General features: G+C 59.2%; 1 protein-coding gene across 4 annotated transcripts in view; it reads left to right on the plus strand.

Annotated features, from left to right (window-relative positions):
- Positions 1 to 26,983, plus strand: part of SPTBN2 (spectrin beta, non-erythrocytic 2) — a 46,004-nt gene extending 19,021 nt beyond the window's left edge. For all 4 annotated transcript variants that reach the window (XM_056801256.1, XM_016425366.2, XM_056801257.1 and 1 more), the window contains 35 exons: positions 1,739 to 1,890; positions 2,191 to 2,364; positions 3,353 to 3,444; positions 3,621 to 3,701; positions 3,922 to 4,037; positions 4,824 to 4,936; positions 5,042 to 5,229; positions 5,314 to 5,431; positions 5,852 to 6,010; positions 6,149 to 6,451; positions 6,616 to 6,769; positions 6,900 to 7,770; positions 8,070 to 8,207; positions 8,452 to 9,208; positions 9,673 to 9,875; positions 10,186 to 10,276; positions 12,281 to 12,427; positions 13,362 to 13,625; positions 13,748 to 13,972; positions 14,184 to 14,273; positions 14,414 to 14,683; positions 14,763 to 14,893; positions 15,117 to 15,321; positions 20,872 to 21,246; positions 21,402 to 21,646; positions 21,730 to 21,868; positions 22,292 to 22,376; positions 22,771 to 22,967; positions 23,679 to 23,833; positions 24,164 to 24,239; positions 24,339 to 24,386; positions 24,573 to 24,793; positions 25,035 to 25,208; positions 25,298 to 25,340; positions 26,148 to 26,983. In XM_056801256.1, coding sequence (XP_056657234.1) covers positions 1,739 to 1,890; positions 2,191 to 2,364; positions 3,353 to 3,444; positions 3,621 to 3,701; positions 3,922 to 4,037; positions 4,824 to 4,936; positions 5,042 to 5,229; positions 5,314 to 5,431; positions 5,852 to 6,010; positions 6,149 to 6,451; positions 6,616 to 6,769; positions 6,900 to 7,770; positions 8,070 to 8,207; positions 8,452 to 9,208; positions 9,673 to 9,875; positions 10,186 to 10,276; positions 12,281 to 12,427; positions 13,362 to 13,625; positions 13,748 to 13,972; positions 14,184 to 14,273; positions 14,414 to 14,683; positions 14,763 to 14,893; positions 15,117 to 15,321; positions 20,872 to 21,246; positions 21,402 to 21,646; positions 21,730 to 21,868; positions 22,292 to 22,376; positions 22,771 to 22,967; positions 23,679 to 23,833; positions 24,164 to 24,239; positions 24,339 to 24,386; positions 24,573 to 24,793; positions 25,035 to 25,208; positions 25,298 to 25,340; positions 26,148 to 26,372 — 7,025 coding nt within the window. In that variant the 3' untranslated portion in view covers positions 26,373 to 26,983. The remainder of the gene's footprint in view (positions 1 to 1,738; positions 1,891 to 2,190; positions 2,365 to 3,352; positions 3,445 to 3,620; positions 3,702 to 3,921; positions 4,038 to 4,823; positions 4,937 to 5,041; positions 5,230 to 5,313; positions 5,432 to 5,851; positions 6,011 to 6,148; positions 6,452 to 6,615; positions 6,770 to 6,899; positions 7,771 to 8,069; positions 8,208 to 8,451; positions 9,209 to 9,672; positions 9,876 to 10,185; positions 10,277 to 12,280; positions 12,428 to 13,361; positions 13,626 to 13,747; positions 13,973 to 14,183; positions 14,274 to 14,413; positions 14,684 to 14,762; positions 14,894 to 15,116; positions 15,322 to 20,871; positions 21,247 to 21,401; positions 21,647 to 21,729; positions 21,869 to 22,291; positions 22,377 to 22,770; positions 22,968 to 23,678; positions 23,834 to 24,163; positions 24,240 to 24,338; positions 24,387 to 24,572; positions 24,794 to 25,034; positions 25,209 to 25,297; positions 25,341 to 26,147) is intronic.
- The last annotated feature ends 739 nt before the right edge of the window (positions 26,984 to 27,722 follow it).

Raw genomic sequence — 27,722 nt, forward strand, 5'->3', positions numbered from 1 at the left:
GGGTTTCTGGGGGCGAGGGATCTTCAGAGCCTCTCACTGGATCCCCGATGGGGGGAGTGATGGAGCAATAAAGAAGGTCATCACTTTGGAGGGGGGTCAGGTGAGAGGGAGCAGGACTCGATCCTAGGGCTTCCCGACCCCCGATGCCTCCCAGATCCTGGGGCTGCACCCCTCCGACCGTGGACAAGGCAATGAGAATGGCTAGTCTCCGGCTGACCTTGATGGTTTACTTTCCTGACACTTCAAGACAGGGAGGGACCGGGGAGACTGAAGCCGAGCTTCTGGGAGGAGCCCGGATGGCCCAGGCTCTGCCTTTCCCCTTATCCAAGAAAAAGGGGAGAGAGGGAGGTGACCCCCCCATGCATCCCCATGAAATGGCCGGCCGAGAGGAACTTCCGCAGCCCCTTGGAGGAGAGAGCCCGCCTCGGCCTCCAAAGGCCCCCCCTCCCCGCCAGGCTTGGAGGGGACCCTCTTTCATGAACATCCCCAGAGGAGAAGGCGCTTCTCCAGCTTCTCTAGGGATCCTGTTTGACAGTGTCCGGGGTTAGTGAAGGCTCCCTAATGACTGCCTGACTGCTCCTTGCCATTTAAGACCAGCCCTTGACTTCAGGGCCTCGGGGAGGACAGTCCAGCATCGCCAGTCACCCTAATTGCCCATGGTTCTCGGGGCTTTGAGGATGACAAAGGGCTTTCCCTGCATTATCTCATATGAGCCTCACTACAACCCTGATGGTGAAGGGCTCAACGTGTGATTATCCCCATTATGCAGATAAGGAAACTGAGGCTCAGGAAGATGAATGACTCACCCATGTCTGAGGGGGATTTGAACCCAGGTCTCTACGGACACCAAGTGCAAGACTTTTCCCACTGTCACACTGGCCCTTCCTGCATTTACAGACTATTTATTATGAAATAGCTCTTGATCTCCCTCCCCACCAAGTTGCTTTAGTCTCCCTTGTTTCCTTCTCATCAGTCATTTTTATTCATGAGATCAATTCAGCACACAAGGCACTGGAGCAGTACCGACAAAATGAGCTTCTGTTTTGCTGGGGGGGGGGGGGGGGGGTAGCAATATAACTGCGATCAATCGATGCGGAACAGGCAGGAAGGATGACTCCAAGGGTGACCTGGGTCAAGTGGCGTTCTTTAACCTGTCTCTGAATCTTGGTTTCTTGATCTGTAAAATGGGAATGTGGGTCTAGAGGACCTCAGAGGGCCCTCTTGGCACGGTGCTTGTGGGCTTGTGTGTGGGCCCCTGAGACAGAGCCGGGAGTCAAGAGTGAGCGAGTCGGGCTAGCTAGGGAGCCCCGTGGAGCAGCAGGCCTTGAGCTGGGAGGTCCAGGGTTCCAAGCTGCCCTCAGACACTGCCTCCCTGGGTCTTACGCCCTGTGGCCTAGCCCTGGCTGCTCAGACGGAAGGAAGGGCAGAGTTGGAAAGGAAAGGAGGAGGAGATAACTGAGCTGGTGTGCCTCGGACAGGTCAGAGCCTGCGCTGGGCCAGTCTCTTCATCTGTAGAAGGTGGGGCTGGGTTTCGTGACCTCCCAGAGGCCTTCGGATTCTGTTGCTTTGTGAGTGACGGAGGATGGCGAGGGTCCGAGAGAAGGCGGGAGGGAGGGAGCTTTGGGGCTCCCCTGGGGGACAGCGTGGCCTGGCCACCGTAAGCCGGGCTAGCAGAGGTCCTTCAGAGTTGGGGTCTGAGTGGGAGGAGCCGTGGTAACCCCGTATTGGTGCCCTCTAGATGAGCGAGAGGCGGTGCAGAAGAAAACGTTTACCAAATGGGTGAATTCACACCTGGCGAGGGTCACGTGCCGTGTGGGAGACCTGTACAGCGATCTGCGGGACGGGCGCAACCTGCTGAGACTGCTCGAGGTGCTTTCTGGAGAAACATTGGTGAGCAGCGGGCATGGGGAGAGCTCGGGCACTGGGGTGCTCTCTGCCCCGGAACAGGGGCCCATTGAACGACCCTCCTGCCCCACGCGGGTCCAGACCGGTTAATTCCCGGGGGAATCTTCATCTGCCCCAAGCCGCACACCCCATCCCGGCTTCGGCTCCATTCTGACTGCCCCGCGCTCCCAACGGTCGGTCCGTTTTCAGGCAGAGAGGTGGGGATGCCGGGGCTAGACGGGGGCCGAGTCGGTGCTCTGGGTTCTCCGCGTGAGGGGATCTGGTGGCCTCCCTGTCCCTTCGCAGCCAAAGCCCACCAAAGGCCGCATGCGCATCCACTGCCTGGAGAACGTCGACAAAGCCCTGCAGTTCCTGAAGGAGCAGAAGGTGCATCTGGAGAACATGGGCTCCCATGACATTGTGGATGGCAACCACCGCCTGACCCTCGGCCTGGTCTGGACCATCATCTTACGCTTCCAGGTAGCTGCCCGCCCCTCGCACGGACCCTCCCTCAGATTCCCTCCATGCCGCAAGCACAGAACCCGGCGCCTCCAGCCGCCGCCTCTCCGCTTTCCCCTTCGCCCCTCGGCACTGGCGATGCCAAACATGCCCCAAGTGCCTGCTATACGGCAGGCACTGCGCTAAGTTCACCAAGAGAGGCGAGAGACAGTCCCAGTCTAAGCCGCGGTAAATGGGAAATAATGAACTGAGGGAAAGCTTTCGAGGTAAGCCAGGTTGGAGATTGCTGAGCTGATTGATTCACAGATAGGAAATGGGGGCAGGGAAGAGAGGGAGGGGTGCAGGGCACCTCTTGGGCCGGGAGCCTGAGAGGAGAAGATGATGGTGCCCTCGACAGTAACACGGAAGGGAGGGTTCAATGGGACGAGGCCAGTTTAAGATGTCTGCTGCTGGACATCCAGTTGGGGGATGTCCACAAGGCAGCCAGAGAGGTGAGATTAGAGGTCGGCAGAGAGGTTGAGGCAGGGAAGGATTGCAGAATTCTCAGTCATTAGATCCAGGAGCCAGGGGGTGGCATGGTCCAAGTCCTGATTTAGCACTTCCAGCCATGGGGGCGCAGATCCCAGAGGGGAGAGGCTGGAGACAGGAGGCATAACTGCCTCAAGCCCCAAACCCAGCTCCCTCAGTGCCCCTTGGAAGCAAGCTGCCCCAAAGGACTGTCTCATGCACCTCTGACTCTCATTTCCTCTACCTTCCCCAAGCCAAGCCCTCCTCCCACTATGTGGCAATGCCCAACCCTGCTTTCCCCACCCCTTCCTTGCATGTAAGCGTACCCTATTTAATACCAGTTGGTCTCTGCTGTGAACGACCATGTCTGGGATTGCCCTTCCCTTCCTCTGTGAGCAGACCTCACCAGGGGAGAACACTGGGCCAAGCACCCATGCCCAAGACAAGGGCAGCAGATGTTCTGGCCCCAAGCAGGGCCTGAGAGCCCCCCTTTTCCCCTCAGATTCAGGACATCAGTGTGGAAACAGAAGACAACAAGGAGAAGAAGTCGGCCAAGGATGCCTTGCTGTTGTGGTGCCAGATGAAGACAGCAGGGTAAGGCAGGGCAAGGCTCAGCCACAGGGAGCAGCTCGAGGGCAAGGGCACGGAGGAAGGATCAGTGTGTGCCTTCCTGCTCCTCCTTATAAAGGCTGGCAAGGGGGAGGGACAAAGGCAGCTCCTGGGAGCCCTGGCAAGGAACGTGGCCCAACTGATTCCTTCCTTCCTTCCAGGTACCCCAATGTCAACGTGCACAATTTTACCACCAGCTGGAGGGACGGGCTGGCCTTCAATGCCATCGTACATAAACACCGGTGAGGAGGAGGGGAGAGCTGGGGGGGGGGGACGAGGCAAAACAGGTGTTGGGGAGCACATCAGATGGAGAGGAGCAAAGGAGAAATGTGGGGCAAGGGATGGAGGGAAGAGCCAGCTTGTGGTGAAGTCATGAGGGATGGCACTTCAAGGGCAGGCCCAGGCGCCCCTCGGCAGGCTCTCACTGGTCCTGGGCATTGCCCTTCTTCCCTTGTCATCCAGGCCAGACTTGTTGGAGTTTGAGTCTCTGCGGAAGTGCAATGCCCACTACAACCTACAGAATGTCTTCAACCTGGCAGAGAAGGAGCTGGGCCTTACCAAGTTGCTGGACCCGGAGGGTGAGCAGGGAGTGGGGAGGAGGGAAGGAGGAGAAGGAGCTGCTGGATGTGGAAAGCGAGTGGAGGGTTCATTCCTGTGGCCTCGTCCCTGCTCATCCAGGCCATTAAAGAGTGCACTGTGATGGGGCAGGCGTAGGGTAGTGCCAGGGGTCTGCCAAAGTGGTCTGCTGGCCTCCGAGGACAATGTGCATGCTGTGCCCTCCGAGAGAGAAAACCTGGAGTCAGGGCTCTCTGCCAAAACTGGCCCAGTGAAGGCCTTCCAGCGACTCCCTTTTGGGGGAGCCACAGGCAGCTTTCTTCCCAGCCCCCCAGTGAACACTAGGAAAGTAGCCCTGACTGAGCCCTGAGCCGAAGCGGGGAAGCAGCTTTGTCCAGACCCTGCCCGGCGAGGTCCCGGGCTCCTCAGCGAGTGTCCTTGAGAGGCCGGGGGAGTCTGGAGAGCCCCGGAGGCTGCCGGCCCGCTGGACGGGCCACAGCCGGCCATCCTGAGCCAAGGGAAGCTGCTGTTCTTCCCCAAGTGTGTCGCCACACTGTTTCTCCTCGAGCCGCTCCAGTGCCCTGGGCCCTGGGCAAATGCGCTGTTAACTTGTCCGTGGCCTTTCAGGCGGAATGACTTAATGGCCAGTTTGACCTGTGAAACAGAGGCCGGCAGTCCTGCCTGAAAGGCGGGCCAAGAGCCAGGACAGTAGGCAGGAGGGCCGAGGAGACCCTTGCTCTGCCCCAGGCCGCCGCCTCCTCCTCCCTGAGGGCCCGGGGCCTCACCCGTGTGTCCTTGGCTTCTCCCAGATGTGAATGTGGACCAGCCTGATGAGAAGTCCATCATTACCTATGTGGCTACCTACTACCACTACTTCTCCAAGATGAAGGCCCTCGCTGTCGAAGGCAAGAGGATTGGCAAGGTACGGGCAGGGGGGCGCCAGGACGCCGGGCCTGCAGGACGTTCTGAGGAGGCTCAGAGCTTCCGGGACTCTGGTGCCACCCCAGGCCTTCCTGCCCACCTCCAGGTGCTGGACTATGCCTTGGAAGCCGAGCGGTTGGTGGAGAAATACGAGTCGCTGGCCTCAGAGCTGCTGCAGTGGATCGAGCAGACCATCGTGACCCTCAATGACCGGCAGCTCGCCAACTCCCTGAGTGGCGTGCAGAACCAGCTCCAGTCCTTCAACTCTTACCGCACTGTGGAGAAACCGCCCAAGTAAGCTGCCCGAGCCGGGCCGGCCCGCTGCTCCTCCGGGGCCAGGCCTCGCACTCTAACCGCCCACTCTCCCCCTGCCCTCAGGTTCACCGAGAAAGGAAACCTGGAGGTCCTGCTGTTCACCATTCAGAGTCGGCTCCGGGCCAACAACCAGAAGGTGTACGCCCCCCGGGAGGGCCGGCTTGTCTCGGACATCAACAAGGTGGGTCTGCCGGCGGGGGTGCTCCTTTGCCTCCACAGGCCCTTCTGCGCCCGGCCTGGGTCCACCATGTGTAAAAAAGGGATGTTGCCTGCCTCCCCGGGCACCGCTTCCACAGAATCTCCCCGTCTCCCGCTTGGGCCAGGGCTCTGATCCCTCGGGCTCCTGGGGAGCATCCTGTCGGGCCTGCAGCCGCTCGGCCGCCATCTGGCTCTCCTTGATTGGCCGCCCCCTCCCCACACGTCCCCCGCCATGACAAAGGTGCCTCCGGCTCGCCACCACCCGTCGTCAGACCGCCCCCACAGGGCCAGACTCCCCGGACCGGTCCCCAGAGGCCCCTGGTGGCCGTCCCCAGGCTCTCCATGTCCCTCGCTCCCTTCCTTTGCTGCCGACCCTGCAGCTGCCCTGGCCTGATCCTTGCAGGCTTGGGAACGTCTGGAAAAAGCAGAGCACGAGCGGGAGCTGGCACTGCGTACAGAGCTGATCCGCCAGGAGAAGCTGGAGCAGCTGGCCGCCCGGTTTGACCGCAAGGCCGCCATGCGGGAGACCTGGCTCAGTGAGAATCAGCGCCTCGTGGCCCAGGTCGGTGGGTCTGGGCTGGCAAGAGGATGGGGGTAGCAGGAGTTGGGGCATGGCAGGCCGAGCTCAGGAGCCAGCGGGCCCGGGCAGCAGGGCCAGGACCACGGGGACCTCCCCCCAGCCTCTCTCCTGCTCCTGCAGGATAACTTCGGCCTGGAGCTGGCCGCTGTGGAGGCCGCGGTGCGGAAACACGAGGCCATCGAGACCGACATCGTGGCCTACAGCGGGCGCGTGCAGGCCGTGGCGGCCGTGGCCGAGGAGCTGGCCGCTGAGCGCTACCATGACATCAAGCGGGTGGCAGCTCGGCAGCACAACGTGGCCCGGCTGTGGGACTTCCTGCGGCAGCTGGTGGCGGCTCGGCGGGAGCGGCTGCTCCTCAACCTGGAGCTGCAGAAGGTCTTCCAAGACCTCTTCTACCTCATGGACTGGATGGAGGAGATGAGGGTACGAGGAGCGGCGCTGACGGGGCAAGACCCCGGGCCAGGGCCTCCAAGGAGACACTCGAGAGCCAGGGAGGGCCCCTGGAGGGGAAGAGAGGGATGGAGGAGGGGAGATGATGGAAGGGAAGGGCCAGAGGCAGGGCTCCCAAGTCCCATGTCTCTGTGCAGGGCCGACTGCAGTCTCAGGACCTGGGCAAGCACTTGGCCGGAGTGGAGGACCTGCTCCAGCTCCACGAGCTGGTGGAGGCTGACATTGCCGTGCAGGCCGAGCGGGTCCGGGCCGTCAGCGCCTCGGCCCTTCGGTTCAGTGACCCTGGCGCAGGTGAGAGGCCGAGAGGTGACGGACAGAAGCTGGGGGCGTGGAGCGCCGGTTGACGGACTGGCTGCGGGAGGAGAGGTGGATGGAGTGAGAAGAGGCTCTGAGGGCTCTCTCTTCCCCTTTCCCTCCCCAGGCTATAAGCCGTGTGACCCCCAGCTTGTGTCCCAGCGCGTGGAGGCCCTGCAGCAAAGCTACGATGGGCTCTGCGAGCTGGCAGCCACCCGGCGGGCCCAGCTGGAGGAGTCCCGTCGCCTGTGGCGCTTCCTGTGGGAAGTGGGCGAGGCGGAGGCCTGGATCCGAGAACAACAGCACCTCCTGGCTTCGGCGGAGCCGGGCCGCGACCTCACCGGTGTCCTGCGGCTGCTCAGCAAGCACGCGGCCCTGCGGGACGAGATGAGTGGCCGCCTCGGGCCGCTGAGGCTCACGCTGGAGCAGGGTCATCAGCTGGTTGCAGAAGGCCATCCTGGAGCGAAGCAGGCAGCCGCCCGCGGGGCTGAGCTGCAGGCTCAGTGGGAGCGCCTCGAGGCCCTGGCCGAAGGGAGGGCCCGGGATCTGGCCCAGGCTTCCAGCCTCTACCAGTTCCAGGCGGAGGCTCATGACATGGAGACGTGGCTGGTGGATGCCCTGCGCCTGGTGTCCAGCCCAGAGCTGGGCCACGACGAGTTCTCCACCCAGGCCTTGGCCAAGCAGCACCGAGCCCTGGAGGAGGAGATGCGGAGCCACCGGGCTGCCCTGGATGCACTGAGGGAACAGGCCGCAGCCTTGCCGGCCGCCCTGGCCCACGCCCCGGAGGTGCAGGGCTGGCTGCCCACCCTGGAGCGCCGCTACCAGGAGCTCCAGGCGAGAGCAGGGGAGCGGGCTCGGGCCCTGGAGGCCGCCCTGGCCCACTACACCATGCTCAGCGAGGCTGGCGCCTGCGGGCTCTGGGTGGACGAGAAGGAACAGTGGCTCAATGGCCTGGCCTTGCCCGAACGCCTCGAGGACCTAGAGGTGGTGCAGCAGAGGTAGGTGCTTCACCGGCGCCCTGGCCTGCCTTTCCAGCAGCCTCCGAGGCTTCTGGCCCCCAGGTTCCCTCGTGCCACCCTGGCAGAGGTCCGTATGTTGAGCCTCTAACGACCACTGTTAGCAGATTGGCAGGCAGGGGATTTCGGTTACCTGCACCCCCGCTCCTTCCTGAGCCGCCCTACAGGTCTGGCCGTGGTTGGCCCCACAGAGGACCTCCTGCCTCCTGGAGGCCCTGGTTCCTGGGAGAGTGGGAGAGCCTGGGGGGGCTGTAGCCAGACCTCGGCTCTCATTCTGGCAGGTTTGAGACTCTGGAGCCTGAAATGAATGCTCTGGCCGCCCGTGTCACCGCCGTCAATAGCATCGCCCAGCAGCTGCTGGAGGCCGAGCCGCCCAGCAGGGACAGCATCCTCGCCACCCAGAAGCAACTCAACCACAGGTGACCTGGGCCGGGCAGCAGATCGGAGGGAGGGGCCGCCAAGCGCCGGCACGGGCAGGCAGGCAGATAGACAGGCAAGAAGGTGGGCAGGGGCAGGCAGGGCGCGAGGGAAAGGGCAGAGGCAGAACCAGAGGAAAGAAAAAGGAAGTGGCAGAAGCCGAGGGCGTCAGGGAGGGGGTGTGTGCCGGGGCAAGAGAAGCCCATTTGGGGCTGGACTCACAAACAACTGCCTCGCCACTCCAAGGTGGCAGCAGTTCCGGACCCTCGCGGATGGCAAGAAGGCAGCCCTGACCTCGGCCCTGAGCATCCAGAACTACCACCTTGAGTGCACAGAGACCCAGGCCTGGATGCGGGAAAAGACCAAAGTGATCGAGTCCACCCAGGGCCTGGGCAATGACCTGGCCGGAGTGCTGGCCCTCCAGCGTAAGCTGGCTGGCACAGAACGGGACCTGGAGGCCATCGGGACCCGAGTGGGAGCCCTGGCACAGGAGGCGCACGCCCTGGCCACTGGCCACCCCACGCAAGCCGCTGCCATCGAGGCCCGGCTCCGCGAGGTCCAGGAGGGCTGGGAGGGCCTGCGTGCCACCATGCGTCGTCGGGAGGAATCCTTGGGTGAGGCCCGGCGGTTACAGGACTTCCTGCGCAGCTTGGATGACTTCCAGGCCTGGCTGGGCCGCACCCAAACGGCCGTAGCCTCCGAAGAAGGGCCGGCCACGCTTCCTGAGGCCGAGGCTCTCCTGGCCCAACACGCTGGCTTACGGGACGAGGTGGAACGAGCCAAGGGCGAGTATAGCCGGCTTCGCGCTGTGGGCGAGGAGGTGACCCGTGACCAGGCCGATCCCCAGTGTCTCTTCCTGAGGCAGCGCCTGGAGGCTCTGGGGACCGGCTGGGAAGAACTGGGCCGCATGTGGGAGAGCCGCCAGGCCCGTCTGGCCCAGGCCCATGGCCTGCAAGGGTTTCTGCGGGATGCTCGGCAGGCGGAGGGCGTGCTCAGTGGCCAGGTGAGATGGGCCCAGGAGGCAGACCTCCAATGGGGAATGGGAGGAAGGAGAAGGGAGAGGGAGAGGCTGGGGCAGAACCCAAGAAAGAGGGGCTAGAATGGCCCAAGAAGGGGTAGGGGATGCCAGAAAAAGCCATAAGAGGCAGCAAAGCAGATTGCTTTGTCTGGAGGCCCGAGGTCAGGATGGGACGAATCACTTCGCCACTGCCTCAGTTTCCTCATCTACAAAATGGGAGGAAGGTTGAATTCAGATTCTGAGGTAGTATCTATAAAGAAGCATCAGAAAGGCCTCAAAGGGCCCAGATCCCAGCTGCTTCTTACGTGGGCACTGCCACCCCACCTTCCTCACAGCTAATCCATCCCTCTACCCCCTAGAGCAGCTCACTTCCCAGGTGCCCCCTGCCCAGGTCCCCAAGTCTACAGGAGGCCCGAGCTGATGTCTCTTCTCTCTCCCCCTCCCCCCAGGAGTACGTGCTGTCTCACACGGAGATGCCAGGGACCCTCCAAGCTGCCGATGCCGCCATCAAGAAGCTGGAGGACTTCATGAGCACCATGGATGCCAACGGGGAGCGCATCCGGGGGCTCCTGGAAGCTGGGCGTCAGTTGGTGGCAGGTGGCAACATTCATGCCGAGAAGATCAAGGAGAAGGCGGACTCGATTGAGAAAAGGTTGCCGGGCCTGGGCCCTGGGGGAGCGGAGGGGAAGGGGCAGGAAGATGAGGAGAGAAGGCCAGCCAGTGTCAGGAGCAGAGGGGAGGCCCCGGGCCAGCTGGGGATGGGTAGGAGAGGAGGAAGCTACTTCTTGGCTGTGGTCTCCAAGGAGGGGATCCCAGGACCCACAGCCAGCCACAGTCCAGGGGCCCCGGGCAGGAGTGCCCCTATTGCAGAGACCCAGAGGGATGGTGTTGGGGTCTGTCTGGAGAAACCTTTCACAGCCAGTGCCAGGCCAGGGGGTCACAGGCAGCTGCCATCATTACAGGCACAGCAAGAACCAGGAGGCCGCCCAGCAGCTTCTCCGTCGTCTCCGTGACAACCGAGAGCGTCAGCACTTCTTACAGGAGTGCCATGAGGTGGGTCTGCCGTGGCTACCCCCTGCCCCCTGTGCGCCTGCCACGCTGGGCACAGCTAGGAAAACCCCCAGGAGCCCCCCCTTCCTCCCTTGTGAGATGCCCTGGATGGCCTCCCCTGGTTCTGGTCAAGCCTGACTCAGAATCGGCTCCTGTCATCCCCACCCTGGTCTGGTGTGGTGGGCTCCTCACTGGCCTCCTGGCTTCTAGGGCCAGCCTCCACTCAGTGATCTCCCTACAGCCCAGCTCCAGCCGGGCCATTCCCCTGCTCCAGGAGCTCCCAAGAAAAACCACGCTCTCCCATGGGATGTCTCCAGACTAGCTTCTTCTTCCCCTTCCTTACCCTGTGGACCATAGCGTGCCACTACTGTCTCTGTAGTTGTCTTGGCAAAGATAACTAGAGTGGTTTGCCATTTCCTTCTCCAGCTCATTTGACAGATAAGGAAACTGAGGCAGACAGGGAGAAGCGACTTGCCCAGAGTCACCCTCCTAGGAAGTGTCGAATGAGATCAGATTTGAACTTGGGTCTTCCTGACTCCAGGCCTGGCCCACTAAAGCCACTTAGTTCTGTGTGCAGCGGCCCATCTCCTATCTCTGGGTCTCTGCCTTGGCCATCCCCCACACCCAGGCCATTCTTCCTCTTCCATTTCATCATCCCTAAACCGCTGGGGCCAATCAAGGGTCTGGCCCAAGGCTGAGCCCTCCTCGTCCCCCCAATGCTGCTTTATCCATCTTTGTATGTACTTCTCTATACCTAGGATTTCATCCCAATGTGACAAGGAAATCACTTTAAAAGACTGATATATATTAATTTAAGGTTGCCAAGGAATTCAGCTATGTAATTCCTAAATGAAAACTCATGTCAGCAGTCAACCTTTTATGGAGTTTTTAATTACAAACAGGAGGAAGAAAGGTATGAGAGAGAGAGAGAGAGAGAGAGAGAGAGAGAGAGAGAGAGAGAGAGAGAGAGAGAGAGAGAGGGGAGAGAAGGGAATAGGGCTTAAATATCCCCTCTGTTTAGGCTGGGCCAAAAGGCCCAAGCCCTTAGATAGCTGAGGCAAAGAAAAGAGATCAGTCCCTATCACTCACGTGACCAAAATGGAGAAACAGTCTCAGGGGCCTCCACCTCCAGCCTCCTTCAGAGCAAGCCCTCCTCTCAGACCTCTCCAGGAGCTCTCCCTCCAGGACCTCTCTCCTCTCAGACTCCTTCAGAGCAAAACTTCTCAGAGCACAACCTCTCAGAGCAAAACCTCTCTAACTCCTCTAGTCCTCAGACCCCGCTATCTTTAAGGAAACCATCTAAGTTCCCTCCCCTCAGTTCTCACATCTACCAATCACTGTCCATGTCTTCCCTGTGCCAATGGTGGCTCTAGCTTAACCCAGGACCGCCCAGAGGTCTGCCCCTTTGCACGTGTCTGTTGAAGGTCATATTCTCAAATAATTAAATCTTGATCCTTGCTGCAGCCCTTCCTAAATCCTTTTACTCTGAGTAGGGTGGAGATTGTAGTTTCAAGACCTGGTTCTGTCATTCCAAGTATCTATTGTATCAATTCTAAAATCAATCATGACTCAAAGAACTTCCTGTTCTATGCTTAAGCATAGGTCAAAGCCCTTTCCATTGTTTAGCAAAAGGTTTCTGTCCTAAAGTAGTCTTAGGTAGGGAGGAGAAGGATCCTCCCATGCCAAGGGGTTTCACATTCCAATAGAGTTCTTACTATCAGTAGGAAATTTTTTCCAGTATGAGATTTCCCAATGGGGAAATTTCCAACATTCATAAGTCTAAGAAATTTTAAGGTTTACACCAAAGGCCCGTCGTCTCCCAGTCTCCGTACCCCCGGGAGCTAGCTCGGGGCCGGCCGGGGATGTGCATTCTTGTCAGTGCCTGGGCCGGCCCAGGCCTTTTCTCTTGTTTCCCGTTCCGACCGTTTCTTCTTGGCCCCCTCCCTGTGCCCTGCCTTGCCCTCCTGTCTCCCTCCTTCCTGAATGGCTCTTTCCTGCCTGGTCCAGCTGACGTTGTGGATCGATGAGAAGATGCTGACGGCCCAAGATGTATCCTACGACGAGGCCCGGAACTTGCACACCAAGTGGCAGAAACACCAGGCGTTCATGGCCGAGCTGGCGGCCAACAAGGACTGGCTGGACAAGATTGACCAGGTGAGGGGGCAGGAGAGTGAGCTGGGCTAGTGAGAGAAGGGCTGCTGGTGGAGGGCCTGAGCCTTGGGGAGAGGCTCCTAGATGGGGCATCACAGCCATTAGCAGCGTTCACACCGTGTTCCAGGGCTTGTAAAGGGCTTTATAAAGAGAATGTCCTCATTTTACAGATGAGGAAACTGAGTCTGGCAGAAGGTCACAGAGCCAGGACAAGTCTGAGGCCAGCAGGCCCTGGGCTGTCCACTGTGCCACCCTGCCTGTAGCCCTGGCACCTAGCAAGCAGTTGATGAATTTGTCTTGGGGATGGGGCACGTTAGGAAAGTACGGATCGCGTGTCCGGCCTGGGCCTGGGACTGTGGCTACAAGGCCCTCTGAGGCGTGCTCTCACTGATGTCCCCTCTAAAGCGCTAAAGGGGTTTAACGACTGGCGCCGATTCAGTCATGCTCGTGGTATGCTCGGCGCTCTGCTGGGTTTTGGGGGCTACCAAAGACCCTCCAGGACACAGCTGTCGCCTTGGAGACAGGCCAGGCAGGGACTGAGCGGCTACCTTGGGCAGTAGAGATGGGGAACGTGGCAGGAGTTCAGGGAAACCGGTTTGGGGTGGGGGTGGGGGGAGAGGGCCCTCAAGGAAGTATGCCAGGATAGGCCCCGAAGGATGGGGGAGGTCCAGGCTGGCAAAGAGGAGGATTGGCCTTCACGATGCTCCCATGACCTGTCCCCATGGCACGGCTCTTGTGGGCTTACAAAGGTCCCATTGAAGGCAGAGAACCGGGGGGAGATAACAGTTCTGCCACTTCCTTCCTGGGGGCCCTCCCCCTCAGCCTCAGTTTCCCCAGCTATAAAATGGAAGGGCTGGACTAGAACACTAAGCCTCCCTCTCTGTAACGGAGATCTCTGGCAGGGCGGCCTCTAACCCTGTTCCTAACCCCCCACCAGGAAGGAAAGGTCCTGACATCAGAGAAACCGGACCTCAAGTCCTTGGTCTGCGAGAAGCTGGACACCCTCCACAAGCGATGGGATGAACTGGAAAACACCACCCAGGCCAAAGCCCGCAGCCTCTTTGATGCCAACCGAGCGGAGCTGTTTGCCCAAAGCTGCTCTGCTTTGGAGAGCTGGCTGGGCACCCTGCAGGCCCAGCTGCACTCAGATGACTATGGCAAGGACCTCACCAGCGTCAACATTCTCCTGAAGAAGCAACAGGTGGGGGCGGGGACTGGCGGGGACAAGCGGGCTTCCCCCTGGGGCGGGAATCGGTCTGCTTGGCCACCCTGTGGAGATGCGGGTGGCGCAGACTCACGGCTGCCCCCCTTCTGGCCCGGCAGATGTTGGAACGAGAGATGGCCGTGCGGGAAAAGGAAGTGGAAGCCATCCAGGCTCAGGCCATGGCCCTGGCCCAGGAAGAGCGGGGGGCGGGCGAGGTGGAGAGGACCTCCAAGGCTGTGGAGGAGAAGTTCCGGGCCCTGTACAAGCCTCTGAAGGAGCGCTGTAACCGCCTGCTGGCCTCCCGCGAGCAGCACCAGTTCCATCGGGACGTGGAAGATGAGATCGTGAGTCCTTGGGGGCTCCTGGGACGGGCCAAGGCCCCAAAGAGCTGGGTGGAGGAGCCGGCCCCAGGGCTGGCTGGGCCTCAGGCCTGTGGTCAGAACCCTCCCCTGGCCCGCTTCTGCCCCGCTACCCCTGCGCCCAGAGCCAGGCCTCCCGGAACCCCTGCTGCCTCCCTGCCACTGTCCCCTGATGCCACTGCCCTTCTTCCCCCAGCTGTGGGTGACCGAGCGGCTGCCGATGGCCAGCTCCACAGAGCACGGCAAAGACCTGCCCAGCGTGCAGCTGCTCATGAAGAAGAACCAGGTACGTGCTTTCCCCGAGAGCTGGGGTGCCCCGGGAGGGGGGGCTGGGCTGGGCTGAGTGTGGAGGGCACAGGGAGATCCTGGCCCTCAGGCCGTGCCCAGGGCTGCCATGGCAGTCCGGTGCCTCTTCTTCCTCCCCAGACGTTACAGAAGGAGGTCCAGGGCCACGAGCCCCGCATCGCGGACCTGAGGGAGCGGCAGCAAGCCCTGGGGGCAGCAGCAGGGTCCGAGCTGGGGGCCCGGGTGGCCGAGCTCCTGGAGCTGTGGAGGCACCTGGGCCAGGAGCTGGAGCAGCGGGGGGCTCGCCTCCAGGATGCCCTGCGGGCCCAGCAGTTCTACCGCGATGCGGCCGAGGCCGAGGCCTGGATGGGCGAGCAGGAGCTGCACATGATGGGCCAAGAGAAGGCCAAGGTGAGAGCCGAGGCCTGCCGAGGGCCCCATCCCCGGCCGGCCTCTGCCCTCCCTCACTCCCCGTACCCTCCCTCCCCAGGATGAGCTGAGTGCTCAGGCAGAGGTCAAGAAGCACCAGGTCCTGGAACAAGCCTTGATAGACTACGCACAGACCGTCCACCAGCTGGCGGCCAGCAGCCAGGACATGATTGACCACCACCACCCCGAGAGGTGAGGAGAGGCCTGGGCTCGCCTCCTGCCTGCCCTCAGGCTCCTCCTGTGGAGGCGAGGGTTGGAGGAGATCATTCCGTTGAGAATCTCCCGAGGGGGTGAAGCCGAGATGGGGGGGCAAAGAATGGGTGAGCTCGCCATCCAGATGGGGGAAGGGGTGAAAGGGAGCCCCAGGGACCAGGCCTGGGCTTCCCTCCAGCTCTGGCCTTCCCTCCTCCCCCAGTGACCGGCTGACCATCCGCCAAGCCCAGGTGGATAAGCTGTATGCCAGCCTGAAGGAGCTGGCCGTGGAGCGGCGGGGACGGCTGCTGGAACACCAGCGACTGTGCCAGCTGCGGAGGGACCTGGACGACCTGGAGCAGTGGATCCAGGAACGGGAGGTGGTGGCCGCCTCGCACGAGCTGGGCCAGGACTACGAGCATGTCACAGTGAGTGCGGGGCTGAGCCTGCGGGCCCTCGGCGAACGGGCGGCCTAGGCCGGCCTGGTGGGCTTAGTGTTCCCAGCCTTCTTGGGGTACAGGCCCTGGGGGATGGGCCGAGTGAAAGATGCAGTGACTGAGGAGGCCAGGGCCCGTCTCCTGAGCGTGCCCCTTCCTCAGCTTGGGCCGGAGTCCAAATGAAAGGGTAGGCAGACCGCTATACGTTAAGAACAGGTAAGCCAATAAGGCCAATTAAGTAAAAGGAAACACTATCATTTAGGTAACCTGGTTTCTAATTAGCGCAAAGATTAGGGGCTTTGCAAATTGGGAGGGGGGAGTGAACAGATACAATTAATTCCCTGAATCCAGGCTCCCCAGGGATCCGTGCATGATCGAAAGAACAGGGAAACGATCACCTGTGGATCGGCACGGGGCCCTTTTCCAGATAAGACATTGGGGTTCCCTGCGATGGGCCATTCTGAGAAAAGTCCTTACGGGAGTCTTGGGCTCTGCCTGCATTTCTGGCCGGCGCCACCTAGTGAGGTCCTTGGCGAGGGGTGCCGTTTCTCAGCCACGCAGAGCTAGGCTCAAACGGTGCCATCACCTTTTCTCCCAATTCCCATAATTGAATAAAGTTTTCTCACCAGACAGATCTTGGACGAGGCCTGTCACTGAAGAGAAAGGAAACTGAGGCACGAGCTAGTCAGTGGCGTTCATTCATTTCCCACAGTTAACCACTTGCTGGCCTAATCCCCTCCATTTTCTCATAATTTCCCCATTTTTTATTTGGGAGAATGCCCTCATGGCATTGGGAGATCTTGTGGATTACATGGGATCAGAATCAGAATTCGAGGTCAGGTTACAGATCAGACTATTTCAGGGACTCATTTTGAGACGATCCACAAGGCACCAAGGCAACCGAGAAAACCGTAAACATAAACACCAGGAACCAAAGGCCAAAGCATACAAAAATGATCATCAATATTAATTGACACTGTCTTCTCGTATCCTAGTAACGCATTCCCACCATTTAATCAGCTCATTTTGAGTCCCAGATGTCTCCTGTAGTCATCTGGTCCCTGGATAGCTTCCCTTGCACATTCTGGCATAGTCTTTGTTCCCTGACCAGCTTTGAGGGGGGCTCTGCTTCCCTGCTTCCAAATCACTCAGGGAGGTTCCTCGAATAAAACCCGCCAAGCTCTGCTAGTAATAAGGCAACACGATTTGGTACAATCTCTTAAATATCATTTTCCAAACCCAAACCTTCAGAAAAGTTCAGTTTTTAGATACCACTAGTGTTTTTATCTTTATCTAAATTCTATGCCTGATATATAGGAGTTTTAAAAAATTTGTGAGGGTCTGATTTTTTAAATGGCATAATTTATAATTATGTATCTATTGATATCTAGTACAAATAGATAGGTAATTTTTAAAAATTTACATGAACTCTTCTGCCTTGTGGAATTCAATTTTCAAAGACAAATACTTTGAAGGGGAAACTAATTTCACTTTCTCTAAATTATCACTACAACTTTATATGTAAACATTTTCATCCAATTTTGAGAACTAAGACATACACAAAGTCTGAATTTTTATACTTGGTGCATTTGGAAGCCAACCGTGTATATATAAATATAATCATTTTTTTCAACTCTTCTTTCTTTCTTAAAATTAATACTAAGTATTGGTTCTAGGCCAAAAGAGCAGGAAGGGTGTGGTAGTGGGGCTTAAGTGACTTGTCCAGGATCACACAGCCACGAAGTGTCTGAGACCAGATTTTACTCCAACCTCCAGACCTGGCTCTCAACCAACTGAGCCACCTAGCTGCCCCTATGTATATAGTTCTTAGAAAAAACATACCCCTGATACTCTCTCCAAATTTTACTATTCCACTTAATTATAAATCTTTTACATGACATGTTTGTCTTGTTACTCCATCTGAATAAGTCCCTCCTTAGGAGGATAACCACAAATACAGATGGAAATGTAAGGGTTTTTTTCATACTTGCGTCCTATTTTAGTAACTCAGAAATGTTCCGGTATTGAGCTATAAACGAATAAATCTAGTATTATACTTACAAAGTTTCTACTGCTCACCTGCCCTGATTATAGAAATGTACTTTGAAAGGAAGAGGAGGGACACAGTCATCTGTCATATCACGAGGAAGATCCCCTTAGCTCCCTCTCAGTTTGATTCCAAGCATGAGTCATATCTTGCAGCCAGTCGTGTAGTCACGGGGCATTAAAAGCTGGGCCCAGGATTGACCAGGTAGAGAAATTGCTGACCGGCAAGGAAATAGCACAATGGGGAAACTGAGTCAAGAGGCACCCCCCCTTAGGCCATGCCAAAGTTGTCCCCAAAACTTTTCTCAGGCTCAAACAGCCAGATGTCCGATACCTGTAACAAACTGCAGCCCGTGCCATTTTCTACTATTAGAGTAGCAAGACTATACTTCTGTATTCTACTCTATTTCTACCATTCACGACAATTCAGGCAACCAACCCTGTCATTGAAACAATAGGAAATTATATTCCCAAGAGGCTTTACCTCAAAAAGCAAAATTTCACTAGTACAACTGAGGGCTTGAATAGTATGAACTTCCTCATATTTCCCTAACGGTTAAACTTCATTACATTTTTGTTTAACCCTCACCTTTGACTTAGAATCCATACTGTGTATTGGTTCCAAGACAGAAGAGCAGTAAGGGCTGGGCAGTGGGGGTGAAGTAAGTGACTTGCCCAGGGTCACGCAGCTAGAAAGTGTCTGAGGCCAGATTTGAAGCCAGGATCCTGGCTTCAGGACCCAGATTTGAAGCTGCCCCCTTCATTATCTTTGACTTACAAATTAAAACTGACCACGGTCAGCGTTATATGGTGCTTGCCGTGCACCTACCAGTCACCATGGTAGGCACTGAATAAGCATTGAATTATTCTGACCCTAATAATCCTGGGAGGTGGGTGCCTTAATTATTTTCCTCTTTATGGGTCAGAAACATAAAATAGCTTGCTTAAGAGCACCCAGCTAATACAGTTTCTGAGCTCAGAATGTAACTGCAGTTTCCTTGCATTTTTCCCAGTACTTTTATTGAGGATCCTGATCTGAGATAAGAAGGGTTAGCAGGGCCAGACAGGGGTCGAGACTTTTCCCTTTTTATGGTCGAGGAAGGGTTAAGTATCAGGTAAATTTAAACTGCAAAGTGCATTTTTTTCCCACCCTGAAAACCTTTTTTTCCCTACTCTGGGATTGCTCCAAACTAGCTGCCTTCCTTCACTACACCACACTGAAACAGTAGGCTGTCCATCTTCGGGGGAAATTGTCCGAGTATTTTTGACTACTAAAACTTTCACAGAATTTAATTCTCGTTTTTCCTTAAGACAAATTTGACAGACTTTATCTCCGTCATTCCACCGTGTCAAGGGTTGCAATGCCAGAGACGATAGCTTGCAGGGTGTTTTTCCTCTCCTTATAACCTAGCCTCTTGCTAAAAGCCTAGAGCGGGAGTTAGTCCCATTTACTGGGACAACTACTTCAAGTATGAAACTTCGTTCATCTTTCCCAGCAGACCGCAGCCTTTTAGCAAGGTAGCAGAGTCTGCAAACAATACTAAACGAGACAACGATTTTCCTACATTTTACAAAGAAACAAGCACGTCGATAAAAAGAGAAGACAGACATGTAGACAGGATATAAAGAAGGAGGCGCCCCCAAGGGGGCAGCTGGGTAGCCCAGTGGATTGAGAGCCAGGCGTAGAGATGGGAGGTCCTGGGTTCCAGTCTGGTCCCAGACACTTCCTAGCTGTGGGACCCTGGGCAAGTCACTTAACCCCCATCGCCTAGCCCTTATCACTCTTCTGCCTTGGAGCCAATACACAGTATTCATTCTAAGATGGAAGGTAAGGGTTAAAAAAAAAATCTATCCGAGGGGAAGCCTGCAGGTATCTTCCTATTGGTAGAATCAATCCTTTCATCTTTCGTCTCAACTTAAGAAAATACTAAAATACCCCAATTCCAGGGGCAAACCAAAAACACCCTCCTTCTGGGGGCCACCTCAAGTCCAGAGGTTCAAACCAAATAACTGAATCCAAACCCAGTTTAACCTGAAATGCTCTGATTTCAAGGACAAACTTACCAAGCCCTAATGGAGGAGGGGGAATAAAACCTAACCTGTACCTCAACTCAGAAGTAGAGATTGACAAATGTCATCAACTTTGCTACTCATAGCAATGCAATGATCCAGGACAATTCTGAGGGACTTATGGGAAAGATGCTATCCACATCCAGAGAAAGAACTGTGGGAGCGGAAACACAGAAGAAAATCACTTGTTTTTATGAGTATAGGATTGGGGGCTTTGGTTTTTAAAAGATTATTCACCTACAAAAATGAATTATAAGGGAATAGGTTTTAAATAATAATATGTGTATAAGCCAGTGGAATTGCTTGTCAGCTTCAGGAGGGGGGAGGGAAGGGAGAGCACATGAATCATGTGACCATGGAAATTTTTTTAAATTAAATTAAGTTTTTAAAAAAGAAGTGGGGATTGAGAGTAAGAGTCCCGCCTCTGGAGTCAGTCCTCTGAGGAAAAGTTCCCTGGTAAAACATTAATGGGAGAGGTCTATGGAGTTTTTCCAGAAAGCTATCAGCCAGAGATGGGGGGGGGGGAGTGAAGGGAAGGGCAGTTGCAGTTCTGACTCAACCTGGCTGACTGCCAAAACTGTAATGATAAAACATGGAGTGACTGAGGAAACCAAGGCCCCATCTTCTGAGCAGATCCATGTCTTATGCCAACTGCCTAACAAATCGGGGCTAGGCCCCTTCCTCAGCCTGGGCCTGGAGTCCGAATAAAGGGGTAGACAGACTTTTATACTTTAAAAACAATTAATCAAATAAGGCCAATTAAAAGAAAACAATACCACATTAGGTCATCTGATTTCTAATTGGAGAAAAGATTAGGGACTTTGTAAGTTGGGAAGGGAAGAGTGAACAGGTACCATTCCCTGAATTCAGAAAAAGAAGCGCCCCTCTCCTCCCCAAGGAACAGGAAAATGATCAATGATTCTTGGCACAGGGCCCGCTTTCAGATAAGACATTGGGGTTCCCTGCGATGGGCCATTCTGAGAAAAGTCCTAACGTGAGTCTTGGGCTCTGCCTGCATTTCCGGCCGGCGCCACCTAGGGAAGTCCTTGGCGAGGGGTGCCGTTTCTCAGCCACGCAGAGCTAGGCTCAAACGGTGCCATCAAGTTTTCTCCCAGTTCCCACAACTGAATGAAGTTTTCTCACCAGTTGGAATTTGGATGAGGCCCATTTCTCGCCCCAGAATCTTTGAGGCCCAGGATCGTCAGTGTGGCTCCCTCAGTTCCCACAATTCGCCATGGGCTGTCCCCTCAGGTTTCTCACAGAGATGTGCCTGCCACCCCTCCATTTCCTTCTACGTTCTGGAGCAGGTGTCCAAGGGCTTGGGTGCAAGGAACAGAGAGCTCTGGGGCTTTTTCTGACCAAGGCAAGCACTGACCCTAATCCTAACCCCAACCCAACCCCATTAAAGCCTATATTTTCTGCTAGATGTTGCGGGACAAGTTCCGAGAGTTCTCCCGAGACACCAGCACCATCGGTCAAGAGCGGGTGGACAGTGTCAACGTCCTGGCCGACGGGCTGATCACTGGGGGCCATGCCGCCCGGGCTACAGTGGCTGAGTGGAAGGACGGGCTCAATGAGGCCTGGGCTGACCTTCTGGAGTTATTGGACACCCGGGGCCAGGTCCTCGCGGCTGCCCATGAGCTCCAGCGTTTCCTACACGGAGCCAGGCAGGCCTTAGCACGGGTCCAGCACAAGCAGCAGCAGCTACCAGATGGAGCTGGCCGAGACCTGAACTCTGCCGAGGCCCTGCAGCGCCGACACTGTGCCTATGAGCATGACATCCAGGCACTGAGTGCCCAGGTGCGTACGTGCTCCCACGAGGCCCTACGGAGGCCGCTTCAGGTCTCTGGGGGGCTCCCTTCCTGCCCGTAATCCAGGGACGAGTCTCGGGTGGATGCTGCTCCATGCTGGGAGGGGAAGGGCATGCCCTGACCCTTGACCTGGGGGCCGCACAGGTGCAGCAGGTGCAGGATGATGGCCAGCGCCTCCAGAAGGCCTACGCCGGGGAGAAGGCCGAGGAGATCGGCCGCCATATGCAGGCGGTGGCCGAGGCCTGGGCCCAGCTACAAGCTAGCTCATCGGGACGACGCCAGCTGCTCCTGGACACGGGGGACAAGTTCCGCTTCCTGCAGGCCGTCCGGGAGCTCATGCTCTGGATGGATGGGGTCAACGTGCAGATGGATGCCCAGGAGCGGCCCCGGTGAGTGCTGCGGGAACCCTGGGGCCGGGGCCTGGGGCCAGAGCGCGGGCCCTGCAGAGACTTAGTGTCTGTGGGCTCCCCAGGGATGTGTCGTCGGCCGACCTGATGATTAAGCACCACCAGGGCATCAAAGCGGAGATCGAGGCCCGCGCCGACTGCTTCTCCTCCTGCATCCATCTGGGCCAGGAGCTGCTCGCCAAGAACCACTATGCATCCGAGGAGGTACCAGGCCCAGGGCCACCCCTGCCTTCAGGAGGAGCCCTCTCCCGTCCCCTCCTCTGGCTGGCCCCTGCCCCAGACACAGGGCCGGGCTTCTCTCCTGCAACGCCCACCTTTGGCCAACCTTCCCCCCGCATAGACGAAGTCTCTACTAGTTGGCAGGCCTTGTGGGGAGACAGAAAAGAAGCAGCCGCAGTCCTTGGCCTCAAGAAGACAACACGCATGACGAGGCCGTAGAATTTCCGGACAGAGAACGTGGAAGGGAGGCCCGGAGGGTGGGCTTTGAGCCGAGTTCTTCAAGGAAACACCCCAGGAGGCCCAGAGCCGGGGTCAGAGTGTTCGAGGCACAGGCCAGAGGGAGGCGCATGTGTGTGAGGGACCATCAGCACCTGCAAAAGCCCCTCACCGTCATTTCTGTGCCTGCAGATCTCGGAGAAGCTGTCGCAGCTGCAGGCCAGGCGCCAGGAGACATCAGACAAATGGCAGGAAAAGATGGATTGGCTTCAGCTTGGTGAGTCATCATGGACCCCCGGGTCTCCCCAGGCCCCTTCCTGGAGTCTGCTGCCCCAGGAAGGGGATCCTGGCCTTGGAAGCCCCCTGGCACAGCCCGGTGTCCCTTCTTTCGGTGGCATCCTTCTCACGGTTCTCACAGGCAAGTCAGGCAGCAAGAGAGGTGGACATCTCTGCAGCCCAGGAGGCCTGTGGGATTTTAGGCTCTTCCCAAGTCTGGAACTGGAAGGGACCCCAGGCCCCCGAGTCCAGCCCCTTGGGTCAGCCTGAGCCCCGGGGTGGAGCAGTGCCTCGCCCAAGGTCACCCAGCTAGGATTGCCAGAGGCGCTGTATGGCCGTGGGCCTCCCGCCTGGTCCCCAGTTCACACTGACCCCCAGGCTCCGCTCTCTTGCAGTCCTGGAAGTGCTGGTCTTTGGCCGAGATGCCGGAGTGGCCGAGGCCTGGCTTTGTAGCCAGGAGCCCCTGGTGCGAAGCGCTGAGCTGGGCTGCACCGTGGATGAAGTAGAGACCCTCATCAAGAGACACGAGGCCTTCCAAAAAGCAGCTGCCTCCTGGGAGGAACGCTTCAGCGCGCTGGAAAAGCTCACCGCGGTGAGCCAGGAGGATGCCCCCAGTCCTTGTGCCCTCCCCCCTAAACCCCAGAAGGGTCCCCCACTGCCGCCCTCCCCCTGGCCTCAGGAGGGTGCCCCCAGTCCTTGTGCCCTCTCCCCTAAACCTCAGAAGGGTCCCCCACTGCCGCCCTCCCCCTGGCCTCAGGAGGGTGCCCCCAGTCCTTGTGCCCTCCCCCCTAAACCTCAGAAGGGTCCCCCACTGCCGCCCTCCCCCTGGCCTCAGGAGGGTGCCCCCAGTCCTTGTGCCCTCCCCCCTAAACCCCAGAAGGGTCCCCCACTGCCGCCCTCCCCCTGGCCTCAGGAGGGTGCCCCCAGGCCTTGTGCCCTCTCCCCTAAACCTCAGAAGGGTCCCCCACTGCCGCCCTCCCCCTGGCCTCAGGAGGGTGCCCCCAGTCCTCCAGCCTTTTCCTCTAAACCTTAGTAGGGTCCTCCACTCCAGCCTCCATTCCGTGGGCCTCAGGAGGGTGCCCCCGGCCCTCTGGGCCTCTAGGTGCCTTCCCTCAGATAAAATGAAGCCCCTGGCGACCCTCCTTCCTTCTTGAGTCTTTTGAGAACTGAAGATCGCACGTCCTCAGGGACTTCTAATATCCGTCACCCTAAGCAGTGCTTAGACGTGCCAGGTCCCTCTTTCCTCACCCCTGGACCTTCTCTGGGGGTGCCTTCACCCTCTGAACTTTTGGCTTTCTGGCAGCTAGAGGAGAAGGAGGAACTGCAGAGGCGGCAGCGGGAGCAGGAGGAGGAGGAAGAACGCAGGAAGAAGGAGCCTCCAGCCTCAGTACCACCAGCAGCGCCTCCCCATGGGGGTCCCTTGGATGGCCAGATAGCCTCAGAAGCCTCACAGGTTGGGTAAGAGCCGGGACTCTGGAGGGGGTGTGGCTGAGAAAAGGAGGAGGGGAGGAAGGAGAGGGGTGCCCCAGAAGAGGGAGGAGAGAGAGGGGTGCCCCAGAAGGGGGAGGAGGGAGAGGGGTGCCCCAGAAGGGGGAGGAGGGAGAGGGGTGCCCCAGAAGGGGGAGGAGGGAGAGGAGTGCCCCAGAAGAGGGAGGAGAGAGAGGGGTGCCCCAGAAGGGGGAGGAGGGAGAGGGGTGCCCCAGAAGGGGGAGGAGGGAGAGGGGCACCCCGGAAGAGGGAGAGGGGCCCCAGGGCTGACGCTCTCAGGGGCGTCTCTTGCTCTCCCAGGACCCACCCACGACTGCCAGCGTCTGGGGAGCCAGTTGCAGTCAATGGCGTCTGCCCCGAGACTGAATCATCCCAGGTAATAGCGGGGGGCCCTGGGGACTCCGCACCCATCCTCGGGCCCGCGATCTCCCTGCCCACATCCCCCCCACTCTCTCCCCTTTCCCTGTCTCTGCAGCCCCGGTTGGAGCAACAAAGACTGGACCAGAGCTCCGTGGAAGGCCCCGTGAGTCTGTCCCGCAGATGGAGCCTCAGAGTCCGAGGGGGAAGCAAAGGGCGCAGGCTGAGGGTCGGGATGGCGAGCTTCCCGGGGCAGAGGAAAGAGGGGCGTGGCGTGGTGTCCCTTGGGTGCCCGCTGCCCGGGAACTCCACGGCCAGCGTCCATTCGCTTAACCCTGTGCTTCCTCTGTAGGTACCTGGGGCAGGGGAGGCGGCCAACGGACCCCGGGGAGAGAGGCAGAACCGGGCCCGAGGCCCCGGCCCTTCACCAATGCCCCAGGGCAGGGCTTCTGAATCGGCCTATGCCTCCACCTTGCCCCCTCGAGGCCCCGAGCTCTCTGCCCAGGAGCAGATGGAGGGTCTGCTCTGCCGAAAACAAGAGATGGAGGCCTTTGGCAAGAAGGCGGCCAACAGGTAGGGCCCAGCCTCAGCAGGGCAGGGCAGGGTCCGCCTCGGAGGCCCCCAGAACGCTGGCTCTCGGGGTTGGGAGGAGCCTCCGGGGGCTCAGGCCCAGGCCCAGGCCCAGCAGGCCCTCCTGGCCTCGGTCTCCTCCCACCTCGAGGGCAGATGTGGCTCCGAAGTCCTGGGGGCGAGGGGTGGAGACGGCGCGGGGCCTGGCGGGCGGCCCGCCTCACCCTGCCCTTCCCGTGCCCAGGTCCTGGCAGACGGTGTACTGTGTGCTGCGCCGCAGCAGTCTGGGCTTCTACAAGGACGCCCGCGCCGCCGGCATCGGTCTGCCCTACCACGGAGAGGTGCCGGTCAGCCTGGCCAGAGCCCAGGGCAGCGTGGCCCTCGACTACCGGAAACGCAAGCACGTCTTCAAGCTGGGGTAGGAGCGGGGGCTTCGGGGGGCACGAGGAGGGGGCTGCGGGCCCGGCCGCTCCCTCGGAGCCCTGAGGCTGCTTTCTTCCTCCACAGTTTACAAGATGGAAAGGAGTATCTATTCCAGGCCAAGGACGAGGTAAGCGAACGGCTGCCCTCGGCCCCCCATTCCCCTTCTGTGGGTTCTGGAATTCCGCCTCTCCTGCTTGTGTTCTCGGCGTCCGCCCGTCACCCCTTGTCACGCGCCGCTAGTTAGGGTAAAGCCTAAATGTCGGGTGGCCGAGTCCCTTCGGCAGGGCGGATTGCGGCCCCTTCAGCTCAACTCACCAGGCCGGCAGGAGGAGCCGGAGACGGGTGTCATGGGGGGAGGTGCGAGCGCAGCCAGGCCAGCCCCACTGTGAGGCGCAGAAGGGGAGCCAAGGGGTGCAGGCCCACGGGGGAGGCTTGACCGCCCCCAGAGAGGCCCTCGGTCCGCTCCAGCATTCTTCAGGAACATGGCTGACCCTCCGGCCAGGGGTGGCTCAGAGGGTCCTCCGGCAGCCCTGCCAGGGGCAGCTCTGGCTGCCCACTGCCCTGAGCGGAGCCCTCGGAGGCGTCCTGCGGTCGGTGCCCGCTGCCTTAACAGTCTGCAGCTCTTCTTCCGGCACGCGTCGCCTTCTGACCACTTCCCTCTGGGCCCGGTCTTCCGTGTCCACCCCGACACGCTGTCCCGAGTGGGCTTTGGCCAGTTGGAGCGGTTTCCCTGGGCTATTCCTGGCTGTGGGGCGAGGCTGGGCTCTGCGACGTCCGTTCTTTGGCTTTCGGAAACGACCTGTTTGCGCCGGGGAGCCCCGAAGGAGGCTGACGCTGCGCCCTTCCTCGGCGCTGCTGTCTCGTCCTCGCGCGGCCTCTGGGCCCCGTGTGGGGTCTTCTGACCGGGGCTCACCTGCTCTTCCCCCACCCACAGGCGGAGATGAGCTCGTGGCTCCGGGTGGTGAACGCCGCCATCGCCGCGGCCTCTGCAGACCCGGAGGAGCCGGCGATGCCCAGCGCGTCCCGGGGCATGACCCGGGCCATGACCATGCCTCCGGTGTCCCCCACCAGCGGGGAGGGGCCCGTCGTCCTGCGCAGCAAGGAAGGCAAAGAGCGCGATCGAGAGAAACGTTTTAGCTTCTTCAAGAAGAACAAGTAGGAGGCGGCCGCTCCCTGGACAGCCGGCGGCCCTCGCCCGTGGCTAAGGGGCCGCAGCCCCTGGGGACTGGTGCCAGGACAGCGTCAAGCCGCCACCCCACGCCCAGGAACAGGTCCTGGAGACGCCCCACACTCCCCAAGGGCAGCCCTTTTCTTCTATTTAATTTCCAGACTGGTGACGGGGCCCGGGCAACCCCCAGATCCGCCTCTCTCCTCGTGTCCGTTTGGCTCCATTCAGGTCCCCCCAACAGTGGGGTACCGCCCTTCCCCCTCTCTTCTCCTATGCCCTCCCCCCCTCCCTGTGGAGCCTGGGACAGTCCACCCGTAACCCTATGCCAAATGGGGCCTCGCCGCCCCACTGTGCCCCTGCCTTAGGGCTCTCCTCTCCCGACACAGCTAGGCTCCCCCTGGTTCCGTGGCCCCTGGGAACCAGCCAGGAGCCCCTCGGAGCTGAAGCCAGGCCTCGGAGACAGGAGTGCTAGATGATGGAGCCAGTGACGCTGCCTGCTCACCCCACTGCCCCCCTTCCCTCTCCTCGCCCTGAAAGGTCACCCCACGTGCCGGGGACTCCGCGCGGCCTGGCCTCGGAGGGGATTAAACTGCTCAGCTCTGCCTGTGGCCTCCTGTCCTTAATGCCGCCCTTCTCAGGTTTTCGTTCGTCCCCCCAGCTCTGTTCACGGCCTCTCCCCGGGCTGGAACCCGGCAGCTGGAGATCGCAGCAGGGCAGAGGGTGGAAGGGAGAGCGGGCCGGCCCCAGAGCGCAGGCGGCTCCTCCGCGGCAGCCCAGGCTCGGCCTCCGGGGGGGAGAATCGTAGGTCGGGGAGGGACGGGCAGGGGCTGCCCAGCACGGCCGGCGCCTCTGGCTATCGGGCAAAAGATCTGCCGCGCAGAGAACCAACGAAATCGCCCCACTCGGCCGGGCGCCTCCGGCGACCCTGCATCGATGTTCCCTTTGGCCGCTTCCCTTCATGGCGGGCCTCAGCCCCGCCTCCGGGGCCTTGCAAGGAGCAAACCAAGGGAGCCGACATGGCCTTTCAGACTGAGCTGTAAGGAGAGAAGCGGGAGAAGCCACGTGCGTGCGCGTGCTGTGCGCTGGCCAGTGGCAGGCCTCGCGCTGGGCTAGTCCCCAAGTCCAGCCGCCCCGAGCAGAGAACGCGGCCGGGCCGGCCGGAGGGACCTCGGACACGTAGGGCAGCGTTGAAGAGGTCAAAGCGAGGGAGCTGAACCGCCCCCGTCGGCAGCTTCCCAGGACGCCTTGCTTGAACGCGCTTCCTGGCCCCCTTCTTCTTCCTGGGCGTCCGTCCAGGCCAGGGTTCTGTTTAATGAAGTAAAAGGGAAACTAAGACAGACG

This window comes from Monodelphis domestica, chromosome 6 (assembly GCF_027887165.1).
Source record: "Monodelphis domestica isolate mMonDom1 chromosome 6, mMonDom1.pri, whole genome shotgun sequence".
Taxonomy (NCBI): domain Eukaryota; kingdom Metazoa; phylum Chordata; class Mammalia; order Didelphimorphia; family Didelphidae; genus Monodelphis; species Monodelphis domestica.